The sequence below is a fragment of the Corvus cornix genome, chromosome 4A (assembly GCF_000738735.6).
Source record: "Corvus cornix cornix isolate S_Up_H32 chromosome 4A, ASM73873v5, whole genome shotgun sequence".
NCBI classification, from domain to species: Eukaryota; Metazoa; Chordata; class Aves; order Passeriformes; family Corvidae; genus Corvus; species Corvus cornix.
In genome coordinates, this window is record NC_047058.1 from 2,622,458 (window position 1) to 2,638,386 (window position 15,929).

The 15,929-nt window shown below is 51.7% G+C and overlaps 1 protein-coding gene and 1 long non-coding RNA gene across 3 annotated transcripts in view; one reads left to right on the forward strand and one right to left on the reverse strand.

The window, feature by feature from the left end:
• Positions 1-6,020, reverse strand: part of LOC120412034 — a 24,860-nt gene extending 18,840 nt beyond the window's left edge. Inside the window, exon 1 of the long non-coding RNA XR_005604695.1 lies at positions 5,569-6,020. This is a non-coding gene — a long non-coding RNA (uncharacterized LOC120412034). The remainder of the gene's footprint in view (positions 1-5,568) is intronic.
• Positions 3,207-10,480, forward strand: GPR174 (G protein-coupled receptor 174). 2 transcript variants are annotated; one of them, XM_010402735.3, is made up of 3 exons: positions 3,207-3,535; positions 4,909-4,978; positions 7,604-10,480. In XM_010402735.3, exon 3 carries the CDS (start codon positions 7,983-7,985, stop codon positions 8,955-8,957), a length of 975 nt encoding a protein of 324 aa, XP_010401037.1. In that variant the 5' UTR covers positions 3,207-3,535; positions 4,909-4,978; positions 7,604-7,982; the 3' UTR covers positions 8,958-10,480. The 2 variants fall into 2 exon arrangements, with proteins under 2 accessions (XP_010401037.1, XP_019143352.1); XM_019287807.3 differs by lacking the exons at positions 3,207-3,535; positions 4,909-4,978 and adding an exon at positions 6,726-7,382.
• Positions 10,481-15,929: the final 5,449 nt, after the last annotated feature.

Consider the following 15,929-nt stretch of genomic DNA (forward strand, 5'->3'; position numbering starts at 1 on the left):
GGATCCAGGGGCAGCCACAGCTTCTCTGGGCACCCTGTGCCAGGGCCTCCCCACCCTCACAGGGAACAATTTTTTCCCAAGATCCCATCTAACTCTACACTTACATATCCCTAAAATTATGCAGTACTTGGGAGTATCCAAGCTGTCCCTTGCACGGCACATTTCAGGGCCCCACAGGGAGGGATAGAAGCTGCTTTTCTCCTTGCTAAAAATACCTTTATCCTCCCTCCATGACCACATGCTCCCAGTCCAGCCCCAAATTTTTGCCTCTGGAAATCCCAGTTTTGCCTCTGGAAAACCACTCAGGCTCTGCAGAGTCCTCACCACCGAGCTTCAGACTCCTTTCCTGATTTTTGGCACCACTGCTGGCAAGGAGCAGCTCCTCCACCCACCCACCTCGTGCTGGAGAGGGGAAGTGCTGTCCCTGGCAAGGGAACAAACACCAACAGCTCCAATCCTGAGCACAACTCCAACGCACGGAAAGTGAATTTTGCTGCTTCAAACCCAGCCGAGCCAGGGAGAGGTTCTCCAAGCCAGGGAGCCGTTTTCCAGACAGCCATGATTTCATCAGATCCCAATCCAATTTTTTATTCATGTGCTCAGCCAGCAACACCCTGCAAAGCCCAAGTTTGGGGTGTGGTGGGACAGCACTGTGTGATGGCCCCAGGTGTGTCCATCAGCCCCTCCCATGCTCCAGGGTCCTGTTCAGGGCACAGGGGAGAGGATTTGGGAATTCTGCGTGGATGCCGTGGCAGCGTTCAGCACTGGGAGGGTGCTCAGCATTCCAAGGAACAGCCAAAGCCTCATCCCTGCACAGCCAGCACATCCTTCCCAGCAGGCGCTGCCACGCCATCGCTCAGCCCTGCTCCTTCTGCAGGGATTTTTTGGTTTTTAAAGAGAATTCCCTGCTGCAGGCACACAGGGCAGGAAAATCCAGCAGTTTTTAGCCCTCAGCCTGGTGTCAGCAGCACGGCTGCATCCCTGGCTCCACGTGAGCCCTGCTGATGCCGGGAGCTGCATCCATGGACCTGTGCCTGCTCCCCGTTTCCAGACACGCCCTTCCCCTGGGGCAGCCCCAGCCGTGCGGAGAGCAGACAGACAACCTCTTCCCAGGAATTATTTCTATTAAAGACAGGCAGTGCAGCTCAGAAAGACCTGAGCTGGCTCTCTCTGGGGATCTCCCACAAGGTCACGAAGCACAAGCTTAAATAAACTGAGAACTTCCAATTCTTATAAGATAAAAATGTAAGTAAAGATAAAAATATAACAATTTTAAGTTTTTACTCTATGCGGTAAAATAATTGTTTTGGGATTTGGTGCCCAGCTCCAAGACCTCCTGATTTTTAGTGGCCTCAACTACAGCAGGATTGGGAGGTCCAGCCAGGGTTTTTCCTGGGGACAGCAGAACTCAGAGACTGGCACTTGCCTGCTGGTAAAGGCACCCTCAGTTCCCACCCCACACCCCAGGAACACTCCCAGAGTGATGGGAAATGGGATGGATGCTGATGGCAGCGCCCATGGAGCGTGGCACCAGCAAAACTGGATTTGGGGGTGCTCTGCAAGGTGGTTTTGAAACAAAACCTCCCTCAGCACCCTGCATCCACTCACTGCCCCGAGCTCAGGCTCTGCCTTGCCATAACCAGGCTGGCTGCTGTGGAAACGGAAGTGAAACAAAGCATCCATCACATGCCAGAGGGGGAAAAGCAAAGGAGCCCATCCCCGAGCCCAGGTGCTGCTCAGCCCCAGGGGTTTGGTGATTCCTGGACTGGCCTCAATTTTGTTGTCTGTTAAAGTCACCTCCAAACCATCCCCCTCGATCCTTGCGGGAGGCAGGGAGGTGCCAGGGTCACACAAGGAAATGCTGGTGGGGCAAGGGGAGCTTGGGGACCCCCAGGTGTCACATCACACAGTTCTGGGGAGAGGGAATAAATGAGAGCACAGCAGAGGCAGCTGCTGGGAGGTGCTGGGAAAGTTTCACATCCCAGATCCTGCTGAAATTAGGGAAACAGCCCTGGTCTGACATGAGCTGAGGCAGCATCCTCCATGGAGAGCTCTGTGAGACCTCAACACCAACGAGCCCCCTAAACCCCAACCCCCCTGCTGCCAGCCCAAAAGTATCAGGCCAAAACCCAGCCCTGCACCACGGGGACAGCTCTGACAAGAAGATCCCACAGTGCTGAAAGCTTTGACTCCCACATTAATTAAAACCCATCAAATCATCAGCAGCTTCAGAATAAAGCTGGAAGCTTTAACCAGCAGGAGCATCAGCTGTTGGAACAGGAACAGGGCTGCATTTTTGGGAGATGGGATCCACAGAGCCTTAGAGAGGGGCTGGGCCACCACAGGGTGACAAATCCTGTGCTCTGCAAGGCTGTAAGAGCCATCAGCCTCCTGCAAACCACCATAAAAAGGAGTGTAAAGAGCTACAGAGCCTAAGTTGGAATTGTGATATGAGTAAATCAATGGTGCTTTAAAGGAGCAGGTGTAATGTAATATAATGTATGTATGATGTATAATGTATAATATATGTATGCTGCTCTCCTGGGAAGGTGCGTAAGAAAAATGAATAAACGCAAATTTAAAAGTTGCAAATCTCTTCAGAACTTCTCCAGAAATGGGTTTAAAAGTCACTTTTTCAGATTAAGCAATTGAATCGTTGCTCCCTCTTGATCTTAGCAAGAACTCTTGATGTTTCGTGAGCCGGAGTCCTCCGCCGGATAAGCAGAGAAGTGCTGCTTTTCAACCTCAAAGCGCAGCCAGCTCTGCCCTCTGCCGATGGCCGAGGACCACGATGGTCCAGGGATGTGGCCGTGGGTGACACCACTTCATGGCACGTTTGGAAAAGGAGAGCCCTTGGAGCTCACCCTGCTTTGCTCCATGAGAGCTGCGGGAATCCCCTGAATAAGGCAATAATGACTAAGGAGAACTCGCTGCTTTTGGGGAGCCCAAACCTTCCCTCGATCAGCCTCGGGGGGACCCTAAAGCCCCCCAAAGCACCGGGAGCAGGGACTGCAGCACAGGGGTGGGAACATCCAGGCGAGAGGGAAGGAGCCTTTCCCAGCAGGCTGCGGAAGGAAAATAATGGATGAATCCTCTCATTCCCTCGGCCTCAGCTCCGTGCCCGTCACAGAGGGGCTCTGCCAGCGGGTCCCTGTCCCCGGTAGCTGAGGGGTCAAGCCCCCCTAACCCCCACCCCCGGCAGCAGGACCAGCTGCTGGGGTGACACCAACCTCACAGCGACAGCTCCCAAAACACCCCGAGACCACCACAGCAGCCAAAACACCCCGAGGCCACCAGCACCTTTACGAACATCTGTAAAACCGCAAAAAGAGAAGGAAAGCGGGCGATGCCAGGCAGGATCCGGGGCAGGGACACCCCGAAGCGGTGCCGCGGGCCCCGCCGTGCCCGTCCCGCTCCCCACGGCGCAGCCGCTCCCCGCAGTTGCGCTTTTGCTTTGCGCGGCGAGGGAGGGACCCGCCGGGGGACCTGCTGCAGCCCCGCGGGACACACGGCAGCAGCCCCCGGGACACCAAAGGTAGGGCTGATCTCCTCCGTCCCGGCCACCTTCGGCTCTGGCCTGGCGGGTTAAATTGGGCTTTTTTCGATTGCTGTAGATTTGGCGCGGCTCCTCCGGGAGTGCTGAGAGGGGATGGGACAGCCCGGGGACAGCCAGGGGGGTCCTGCCTTCACCACAGACCTGGTGCGACTCCCAGAGTAAAAGGGTAGAAGGGAGGCGATTCAGAGTCAGCCCAGCTATAGGTAAGGAGCTAATAGTTCATTTATTGAAGAGCTCCTGTGTGTGCCCGTGGGACGCTCTGAGCATCTGAGGGAGAGGAGGGGGATGGCTGGAGCTAAAACACCCAGCCTTGAAGATTGAAACTGTGTTTTCTGCTACCATTGTGTGAGCAGCTGAATGTAAGGATCAACCCCAACTCCAGCGATTCTCAGCCTCTGGAAACCCAGCACTACCTGGGATGGGACTCGACTGTAAGGGGCCTCTGAGGCCACACAGCCCCATCCCCCCAGCACAGGGATAACTGACCCAATTCCCACGGCTCCGGGTTTTCCTTGGGTTTGTCTCCCTCTATTTGTCCCACGAGTTTTCCCAAGTGGCCTGTTCCTCACAAGTGGCACCACGCTGATTTTCCACGGGCCAATTTCCATCTAATTACAATAAGCAGGGAGGAAGAGGACAGGGTTATCACAGCACAGGGGCACGGCTGTGCATCCCTGGGGGGCATGTGCTGAGGGTTTGAGGGGATAACTCACGACTTTGGTGCCAGGAACATCTTCCAGGGACATCAGGGTTTGCCAGGAAGGGAGAAGGACGGTGGGGGATTAGGCTGACACACAGCACTGCTGCTCCAGGTTATTTTCCCTTCTTAACCAGGATAAATATTAACAAAGGAGGACAAGAGCTTTTGCAAAGGATTAAAAGGCAAAAGCAGAGTATTTCACATGGCATTAAACCAGAGCATTTATCTTTTTCCGGCATATTCTTGGAATTCAGTTAGCACAGCAAGGGGCAACCTCGCTCCTATGGAGAAAGATCTAAATCCCAAATATCTACCAGGAAACTACTTCAAGGCAGAGAAGCCTCTTCCTCTGTCATTTGTTAACAGAACAAAAAGCCAACCCCATGCAACATTCAGTTTCTGGTTTTATCACTTCTATTTTCAGTTCATACTTTGTAAATTCTACTTCCTGCCAAAGCAGGACAGCAGCACTTCAGGTGAGCCAGAGAACAGAGTGGGCACTGGGAGAAGCCCAGCCCACCCCTGGGCCAGCTGTCCCCTCCCCACAGGGCCCCTTTGGAGGGACAGAGCCACCCTCACCCCACCTCCACTCACACAGGAAACTGAATTTCCATTTGATGTTTCCCTGGTGCATGTTCTGCTTTTATTTTAGGTTGTGGAGGAGAAGAAGGGAAAACACAAGAGAGGCAGCAGGCACAACCCGGCCCAGCTCCCTCAGGAGGGTAAGTGAGCAGGGAACACCAGGGTGCTGCTGCTGTGCCCCAGCCACCGGTTTTATGTGTTCTTAAAATACCCCCCACACTGAACACTGGGAGCCTGAGCACCCCCAGCTCACCTGGGCCAGCAGCAAGAGCAGGGCTTGGTGGAGGATCCATCCAGGCTGGTCCCTCACTGGCTCTGGGGAGGAGCAGGAGGTGCTGGCAGATCCCAGCTCTGAGAGGGCTCCAGGCACGAGGCTGCAGGAGGGACAGCACCCACAAACCGAGCCCAGCCAGGAGCTGCTTTCAAACCCTCTTCCCCGCAGCTGGGTTTAGGAGCTGCTGTGGGTTAAACTCCCCAGGATTTGCTAAGGAGGATCCACATTGGCCTGGACACCTCTAACCAGCCTCAGGCGAGGAGCCTGAGCTCCGCTGAGGGTGTGGGAGCAGCCCCTCATCCTGGTCACAGGGGGGCTCTGTCCCACACCCCCGGCTCCTGAGGGGGCTTTCACGGAGCAGAGGGATACACGGCTGCCCTCCAGCACACGGAAAATGCTTTACCCAGGATGTGTCCAGCTCTCACCAGCTGATTTTAGGCTGGCTGCAACCCTTACCTGCTGTTCCGGCTCATTATGCACAAATCTTCATCCAGTGCCCCAGCATGGCTGATTTGGGGGGTACCCATGGAAAAATCAGGGGGAAAAGCTGCTCAGGGGAAGAAGGAGGCTGTGCCTGTGGGGAGTCTCTCACCCACCCCCTCGCAGTGAGGGGAAGCCAGCACAGAGCATGAAAACCCAAATTTCCTCTTTCTGGAGATTTTTTTAGCATCCTGCTGGTTTTTTACACAGCACATGGGGCTGAACTCTGTGATGTTGCTGCTTGGAATTTCCAAAGCACCGTTTCTCACACTGCTGTGTTTTTACACCCCCTCCCCAGCTCCAAGGGTGCCTCTGGGTGCCCAGGCTGAGCCCCCTTGCTGCTCCTCACCTTCAGCTGGGCCTTGGGGACCCCTCGTGCCACAGGGAGAGGAAGAAAGTGCTGCAAGTGCCTCCCTGCCCCAGGGCCTGGCTGGAGGGAGCAGGGAATGGAGTTCCAGCAAAGCTGCTGTGCAGTGGGGATGGGGAAGGGCAGGAGCTGGGGGGCAGCAGGAAAAATAAGATGTGCACATGTGGAAGGGCTGAGGCTGCACCTTGTCCTTCCCCTTGTGTGTGCCATGGTCCAGAGATGGAGTTGAGGTGGGTTTTCCCACGTGGGAATGCGGCCGGAGGAAAAGGAGCATGATTGAGTCTTCCTGAGTGGGTGACAGGAGCCCCTGCCAACAGGAGAGGAAAGACAAGCTAGTAGAAATTAATAAGAAAAATTACTAAAATAAAAAATATGATAAATTGTCACTTCTGAAGCATAACAGGATCATTTCACAAGCCATTTTACTCCACTGGTTGGGTTAGATGCTCCCTCTCTAGAAGGAAGGAAGAAAGACATCTCAGTTTCCTTGGCGAGTGAAAATACAAAAGTAGACATGTTTCCTTTTGTAGCAGATTTTCTGTTTCCACTCAAAACTACTTCAAAGTTTCAGTGCCAGCACGTGTTGAACACCATTAATAAGTGTTCACATTTTGTACCTCAGCACTGGAAAAAAAACCAGCAGGGACTGCAGCAGATGTCACTTTATCTTTAAAATTAAAATTTAAAAAATTAAATTAAAAAAATTAAATTTAAAAAATTGAAACGTTTTAAATCAAGTAAATGTGCCTTTGGCATCTGGGATGGTACCTATGAACTTCTCCCACTTTGAGCTGGAGGATAATCCTTCATGTGGAAGCCAAAGAAAAACCTGAGAAGGTCTGGGAAGAGATCTGAATTTCCTCTAGATTTATCAGATCTGGCTGAGGTCTTTGTGTCTGACACATTCAGATAACATCACCTGTTTGGCCTGCAAACAATTTAAAATAAAATCCACCTCCAGCCTCCTTAGTACCGGTTCTGGTATTACCAACAGCCGCAGACGTGCACAGTGGGTAAGGACAGGCTTAGAAAAAGCAGCTGTGAGAAACTCGAATTGGATGAAATGCAGGGTAGTTCTGCAAAGGATGATTCATGTCCTATTTATAAAAGCAAAATCAAAAAGTTGACCCTGGTTTGGTGAAAGCCACTGACCTGGGACTTCCACCCACAGTGAGGCAGCGGCGGTGGCTGCAGCGGGGCAAAGGTTTGGGTGCGCATGTGTTACACGAGCACATTTCCTTCTGTCATCTGCAGCTGGGGAGGGCAGGAACCTCCAGAGGGCTTTCCCGGGAAGCCAGGGGATGTTCCCCTCAGGAGTTTGTGGGAAGTGAGAGTATCCCCAGCGAGGGAGGTGGGTCCAGCGCTCACCGGAGCATCTCAGCACTGACCACGTGCTTGGACACAGGAAGAGCAATGCCCCCAGGTTTGTAGCACAAAATGAACACAATTTCCATTTATTGGTGGTTTTGCATCTCCACTGGACAGGGCATGGTGCTTGCTGGGCAGCAGAAGAGCTGATCAGCACCAAAGCCACACAGGTTTCTGCTGGAGAGATGCTCCAGCTCCTTCCAGTTCTCCCATAACTCTTGCTCTGTTCCACCCCATCTCCCAACAATGCTCCAACTGCACCTTTCTGTCTTCCAGCTGCGGGGCTGCGTCAGTTGTTGAACCCTTGTGCTGAGAGAAGAGGCTGAAATGCCACCCAAAAGGTGACAGAGACAGCTCCGGTGAGGAAGTGTCCACTCGGGCACAGGGCGATGCTTTTCCCAGTGTGGATCCCTCCTGCTCATCCTGCAAGTGACCCCAGCGAGCTCTGACCCAGAGCATGAGCAGGGCACGAGGGCAGGACTTGAATTAACTCCCCCCACGCCAAAGCCCCCCACGATGAGCCGGTGAGCAGAGCCTCCCACAGGGATTCCAGGGCTGGACTGTTCCCTTTGGATCCTGAGGCCACCCTGGCTGCAGGACAGGCGGGATGGACGTGTTATGATGCTGGGGCTGAGCACGGAGCTGGAGAACAACCATGAGCAACAGCTCCAATTGCAGTGAGACAGACCTCAAGGCCTACTACGCTGTCACCTACACCGTGATCCTGATCCCTGGGCTCATCGGGAACACCCTGGCCTTGTGGGTCTTCTATGGATACATGAAAGAGACTAAAAGGGCCGTGATATTTATGATCAATTTAGCCATTGCTGACTTATCACAGGTGCTGTCCTTGCCCCTGAGGATTTTTTACTACCTGACGGGCACGTGGGAGTTCGGAGGAGGCCTCTGCATGCTCTGCTTCTACCTGAAGTACGTCAATATGTACGCCAGCATCTACTTCTTGGTGTGCATCAGCGTGAGGAGGTACCTGTTCCTCATGCACCCCTTCAAATTCAGCGACTGCAGGCGTATCTGCGATGTCTACATCAGCATCGTGGGCTGGGTCGTGGTCTGTGTGGGCTGCCTGCCTTTCCCACTCCTCAGGCTGCACCAGGATGATAAAAACACCTGTTTCGTGGATCTTCCCATCAAGAAACTCGACCTCCCCACCTCCATCACACTGATGACCTTAGGGGAGTTGGTGGGGTTTGTGACCCCCCTGCTCATCATCCTGTACTGCTCCTGGAAGACAGTCTTATCACTAAAGGAGAGGAACTCTGCTTCTCGGGACCTGGGAGAGAAGAAAAAGGCTTTAAAGATGATCCTCACCTGCGCCCTGGTGTTCCTGATTTGCTTTGCACCTTATCACATCAGCTTCCCACTGGATTTCTTTGTAAAAACCAGGCAGATCCAGGAGGGCTGCGTGCAGATCTCGGTGTTCCACGCTGTGGCTTTGTGCCTGGCCAGCCTCAACTCCTGCGTGGATCCCGTCATCTACTACTTCACCACGGATGAGTTCAGGAGACGCCTCTCCAGGCAGGATCTGCAGGACAGCATCCAGCTCCAGCCCCTCAGCTACGGCAGGAAGCACTCCAGGGATGTGCTCGGGGAGGACACCATGGAATACTAGAGCTGCCCTTCCCAAACAGCTGCCAGCACTCCCAATATTCATTAGATTTTGGCCTTTGCCACAATTTTTTCCCTCAGGACGCTGCAAACAACAACTCAAACTTCTGCTTTCAGTGAGGGTTGGAATAAACAAACAACACCCCCCCAAAACACCCCAAACCTGACCAAAAATGTGTTGATTTAATACTTCAGTTGCAAATTTTCACTGAATACAAACAGGAGCATTTCTATTCCTCAGCTGGGCAGCAGGAGGTCACGGACCCATGGCAGAGGTGACACCGTGCCCCACCGTGACCCATGGCATCACCCAGCCATGCCCTGATCAGCAAGAAACAGCAAAGATTCCAGGTCTTGCTGTGCAGAAAGAATTTGATCCTAAAAAGTACTGGATGCCACAATGTTCTGTTTCTGAAGCACAAGACAATCCAGCAGAGACTGCTTCTCCAGAAAGTGCCCAGAGCCTGCTCCAGCCACGCTGAGCACGGAGTGAGGAGCAGAAGGTTCTTCCCATTTAAATAATTAATGAAGCCTCATTTTGGGGTGCAGCAAATGCCATCACCCCAAATCACACAGTCAGTGAAGCTTCCACACACTATTTTTGTGCCATCAGTTCCCACTTCTGTATGGAAAGAAGGGTTGGAGCCATGCCATGAGTATTGAACCATGGGGTTGTGAATTTTGAACCACGGGGTTGTGGATTTTGAACCATGGGGTTTTGCATGGAGGGTATTTATTCAAGCCAGGTGTCCATCAAGCCTTTCAGGTCCTCTTTTCACCAAAAACGGAGCAAATTATTTCCCTTTTGCTGATAACTGACCTACAGCCATCACATCCACTCCTCATCAACAGCAGCAGGATTCAAACAGAGGATCCAAACTTTTCCGAAGTTTGCTGTAATGGGAACTCCCTGGAAGCAGAGTCAAAGGTGCCACAAGAGATTTTTAAGAAAGGCTCAAATATGGATGTATTTTTAATAACATTTGCTTTAAATTCAAACCACGGAACCTTCGGGCTTGACTTTAGTATTTCGTTTGCACCTTCTTGTAAAATGCTATTTTTCTGTGAACATTGGAAACGTTACATTTGGAAGCGTAAAATACTGTGACAGTATTGTTTTTTATTTATGCAAATGTTGTTTTATAATTTATATAAGGGACATACACATTGTAGGAAAATGATGTGAAGGTGATGTTCCTGTCAGAACACAGGAAGTTTTCTTTTTCTTTTCAAAAACTCTTTCACATAATAAAAGAAAACTCCACCACCTCTTCCCTACAGGAATCTGAGCCGGTGCCTGATGGCTGAGCAAGCACTGATAATTCATGGAAACCACGAAGCACATGCAGAGTGATGAAAAAAAATATTTATTTTTATATTTCCTGTTGTATATAATAAAATAATAATTTCTAAAAAATGTTTTTTAAATGTAATTCATGGTTCCTTCTCCCCCCTGCATCACCAATACACACGAACATGTGGCAGCACCTGGATTTGATGCCTCTTGAGCACCTGCAGAACATTTTAGATGCTTTTCTGAAATGACTTTACCCTTCTTCTTGCACTGGCGAGAAAAGCCAAGGGACAGGTTTCCCAAGATAATGGGAATTCCTCCAGCTGCAAGAATCCAGCCCATCGCTGTCCTTTTTGGCCCCCGTGGGAGGGGAGCAGGGTGGCCCTGTCCAACCCCCCCAGAGTCACTTCTAGTTCCTGAGGGGAAAAAGCTGTTACGTAAAGTGGTGTCAGAAGTTCAGAAATCGTTCAATGAGAGAAACCTCAGGCAGCTGAAGTTTTCCACCCAGAAAATCTCGTGGGAAGGCAGCAGCGCCTTCCCCTCCTGCCACGGCAACGGGGCTTATTCAAATGAGCATTAATTATCTCTTTTTACGGGAAGTTGATGCAATGGCCGGGGTTGGTGACACGAGACAAATTCAGGGGACACCGCCCTGCCCTCCCCCAGGGCACCTCTGCTCCAGGTGGGATCTGCTGGGGCCACACTGAGGTCTCACAAACCCCTGGTGATGCTGCTACCAACACCTGGAGAATCAAGATACTCCTCAGATTACCAGGAGGTGGATTTTCATGACATGCGTATTTTTTCCATGCCTCTGTATTTTCAGTGTCTCAGGATCCACAAGCTGGACTCAGTGATCCTTGGGAGTCCCTTCCAACTCAGAATATTCTGTGAATCGCTAAAATAATCTGAATAATCTGGTCTGCAGCACTGGAATGGGAACCTATGAATGAGAATGTAACCGAGAATAAAAAACCCCAAACCCCAAAATATCCCCTTTATTCTGCAGGAAGGGTTTCCTTTGGTCGCAGCCCTCCCCCAGGGCGTTGTTATCACCGAGCAGCAAAGCACTGAGCTCTCTGCCAGTGCCCTCACCGGGCTGGCTCTGCGCTGAAGTGACAAGCGGCTTTTGGGCACAGAACCAGGTTTAATTCGTGCTGGGCCAAAAGGAAAGCCATTGTGGCAAGGGCGCAGCCTCAGGGGTGGTTTGAGGGATGCCCGGGGAGCTCGAGCTGTTCAGAAGCAGCAGAGAGTGCTCTGGGAGGCACAAGGTGCGTGAGGGCGGCAGGGTCAGGGGGAAGCAGAGCTCTGGGTCTGCTCCGACCCTGCCCCGCCCCTGCCCCGCTCCCATCGCCCGCCCCACGCTCCCAGCCCAGCACCAGCTGCACAACCTCCCACCGCCCTCGGGCACCGCCTCCTCCCCGGCCGCCGTCCCCGTGAGGAGAGACACAGCTTTTTGGGGCTTTTTGGGAGCGTGCTGAGGCTCAGCGCTGCCCCTGCACGGGCGGCTGGCACGGACAGCGGCGAGCGCAGCCCGCTGGGATCAGAGCCCACCCCCTGCCTGGCCACCAGCCTGAGCCCCCGGTGATCCCCGAGCTCTGGGGCTCATGAATTCCCTGGTTTCGTTCCATGTCGTTGCTGCTCTGAGCCATCCCACGACGGCACCTTTGGGTGTCCCTCCCTCCTGCTTCCCTTTTCACCTCCTCTGCGGGATTTGTGCCCCAGCCTCGGGGGAGGGGACACCCCACAATGCTCAGAATCCCCAGCCACTCCTGCCCCCGAGCTGGGAGCGGGGCCACGTGTCCTCCAACATTTCCAGTGCCCTCTGCATCCTCTGCCATCACCACGAGCCATCTATGGAATCCCAAAGATCTCCTTTCACCATGAAAGGGGCTGATTTACAGCTTCTCTTACCAAAGCAGACTTTTTGTCCCCTCACACATCTTTTACCAGCACTGTTTTATTTGCTGTTTTGTCACATGGTTGCTCAACATCCTGAGCAGAGTCCCCGTTTCTCTGTAACTCTGTAACTCGTTAGGTTTTCCTGCTGGGGTTAAGGCAGCTTTGGCACGTTTTACTGCACTGCTTACTTCCTTTTCACTTTGCTGTTAAACGTGAGCCTCAGCCCCAGCTCGTTGGGTGTAAATAAACACACAGAGCACCCCTGGCACTGCTGGACTCTGCTCCTCAGATCTCAATAACCAAAAACAACCTCCAGAGAGTGACCCAAATATGAGCCCACCCCATCGAATACAAAAACAAAAAGCTGAAATCTTCTCAGAGATGTTTTGATAAAGACCATGACCAAAAATAAGCCAGACCCATCAGGGCAGTGCCTGGTTCATGCTGCCAGTTACATCAGGGCAGAGGAGCTGCAGCCTTTGGGGTGATAAACTCTGAGAATTTGATCTACATGATCAACAGCTGTGGCCAAAAATCTGATTTAGAAAAAAAGATTTGGTTATGTAAAGCCATGAGAACAAAATAACGGTGATAAAATGTAGTAATGCCACTGCCTCAGAGGGGAAGGCCTGGTTCTGGTTCCTGCTTCCAGCTCTGTTCCTGCACCTTAGGTCAGACCAAGCCAGTCAGGGCCAGTGTTTGGTCTGGGCTCCGCAGAGGTGCCACCATGAGGTTAAAGGGAGGGGGAGACTGAAGATCCTTGGAGGTCAGGTACCTCCATGGTCACCACGTGGTAGAGCTCCAATCGTCAAGATGATCATTTTTGATGCCATTTTGCTCAAGTTTCCTTCTACTCCCATTTTTTCCCCCCTGAATTCAGAGAAGAAAATGAAAAGCCCAAGCAACCAGCAAAGGCAGGATGAACACAATGACATAATCGAGTGCCATAAGGAATTGTGAGCATAAACCACTCAACTCATCTCCCATTTTCCCAGTGGCCCAACAGTGCTGTGAAAAGGGAATATCTTGGTGAGGCTCATGGAGGTCATGGCTTTTACCACCCACAATGTGCAGCTTTGCCTCCGCACTTGTGCTCCCACAGGTCCTAAGGGAAAAAACTTATTTTAAAGATTTTAACCCGCCCAAACTCTGGTTTTGGCTGACTTGTTTCCCTCATGTGCTGTCAGATCAGCAGTCCTGTGATCAGTGCCATTATCTGGGACAAATCCACAGTCACAGGACACTGGATATTAAAGGGCACACAAAAGTCGGCACAGCTCCAGAGAAAGTTCCCAGGAAACCTGAGTGAAACAGAAGCTGAAACTCAGAGAGCTCTGAGGTTCTGGTTGAATGAGAAGTTTCTTATTTAAGTGAATCAACACAAACCATCCAAGCCCACAGCCCAGCCTGTTCCTGCTGCTTAACAGCCTAAAAATCCTAAAGCGGCACCATCCCAAACCCAAAAAGGACAGCAGCACTGGCAACGTTGGTGTCATGCTGCTCTTTGAGTTCCTTCACCCAAAATTTCTCCCTCTGGGCTCATCTGCCCCAGCCCATGAGTCTCTCATGGAACTTCAAATCCCTGGTGAGATCTGGTTCAAATCATCACCGTGCTCTGCCATAAATCCCAGCTCTGCAGCGAGGACACATCTTGCCTTCGAGCACAAGAGGGTTCTGGTTGGTTTTTTCAAAGAAAATATAAATGAAAACACAAAAACTCAAGAAAATAAAATGATATGAAGAAAGCAGAACGAAGAGTTTTGTGGAGGGACACCGTCAGCTGCACTGAGAAACAACAAATACTGGGAGTCTGCAAAAGGATAAATGCCTATGTTATCCAATACATCTGCAAATGGGATATTTATTGGAGAAACACAAAGTGTTCCTGGTCCAGGAACCTGGTTGAGTGGGAGGTAAACTGGCAGGGGGGTTGGAACTAGATGGGCTTTAAGGTTCCTTCCAACCCAAACCATTCTGGGATTCTAAAGGCTGGGAAGATCTGGAGCTCACTTTTTACTCAGACAGCCACAAATCAAAGGTCTTGATCCAGGGGGAAAACAGAGCCAGCAGGCAGCAATCCTGGGGCAAGCTGTGCTCAGCCACCTCCACCAGTGCAGCCTCACCACGGCAAACCCTTGGAGATGGGCGGGAAGAGAAGGAGCCGTGGCTCTGGAGCATCCTCCAGGGATCCAGCAGTGCCCTGCGACTCCTCACGGGAGCGGTGAGGGGAGCAAGAGGACTCGTCCCCACAGGAAGGCAGCTCACAGTGAGGCACAGATGGATCTGATAAGCACAGAGCCTTCCTGTGCCCCGGGGCTGCTCATGGGTGAGAAGCAGCAGCAGCTCCGCTCACCACGGAAGTGTCAGCCCTGGGTTGTGTGAAAGTCTGATCCTCCTGCCTGTTTGGGGGTTTTTTGTCATGATATGAGGCAAAGCTGTAACTGCTTCCAGCTTTAGGCTGGGTGACAATGCACACTGGTAAAGGAAGTGTGGTCTGAAGTGGGGCTTCTACATCACTCTTATTTTAAAAAAAAGTAAGGCTTAATTAGGGAAAAGGGCTGAGAACATATGACAAAAGCTATGATTCCCAAGGGCAGAGAATCCAAAGTAGTGAATTACTTATCACCAAGTGACCACTGAGATCATCAACCCACAGAGCCACACACCCTCCACAGCCCTTCCCTCCCAAGGGATTTTGGGGCACCAGGTGGAAGGCGTAGGTTTATCCACAGAACCATGGAATGGCTTGGGTGGGAAGGGACCTTTAAGGTAATCTCATTCCACTGCCATGAGCAGGGACACCTTCCACTAGCCCAGGTTGCTCCAAACCCATCCAACCTGGCTTTGGACACTGCCAGGGATCCAGGGGCAGCCACAGCTTCTCTGGGCACCCTGTGCCAGGGCCTCCCCACCCTCACAGGGAAGGATTTCTTCCCAATATCCCTCTTAAACCTTCTCCATGCATGGATCTGTTTGTGATGAATCCCACATGCTGACACTCTCATTCCAGAATAAAAGCACTGGGTTCCACACCAACAAGGGATTTGGTCTGTAGGAAGGAAGTTCCATGTTCCAGAATCAGGTGTCCACCCATGGATTTAGCCCACAACAGCTTCGAACATCAACAAGCCCTAAAACGGAACAGCAGCTCAGGAGAACCCAAACATTTCTGCAAGACACAAACCACCATCCACAGTGAGAATGAGCCTGCAGACAGGAAACTCACTTTTGCATCCGTTCAGGTAGAATTCAGGGCTGTCACAGCACAAAAAGAGAGAATACCCATTTAAGTAAACAGAATAGTTGAACTACAAGAAATAATTTCCTTGGGAGGTGGAGTGGTGGGTAGAAAGCCTCTAATTACTCTCAAGACAGGAAATACACCCATCCTATTGCCTAGGTAATAACACAAATATATACTCATAATGAAGAAATAATGTTAATGCAATAATGTCACTGTAATTATCCGTATCGTAATTATTTTGGTGGCAGCCTGGAAGCTTCAATCAGTGCTGGCATTTGGGTTCTGTGCCACAGCTGGCAGCAGAGCCATCCCCCACCCGGCCTGGAATGAGGACAGGCAAAGCAGCTTTAATCCCTCCAAGCCTGACCTCGAGCTCAGCCCTCCCAGGGGGGTAATTCACATACGAAGTGGAGGGTTTGGGGGCTGCACCCCATTTATCTGGTCCTGCACAGCTCTGCTGAGGCCCCACCTGCAGTGCTGTGTCCAGTGCTGGTGTCCCCAACATCAGAAGGACAGGGAGCTGCTGGAATGAGTCC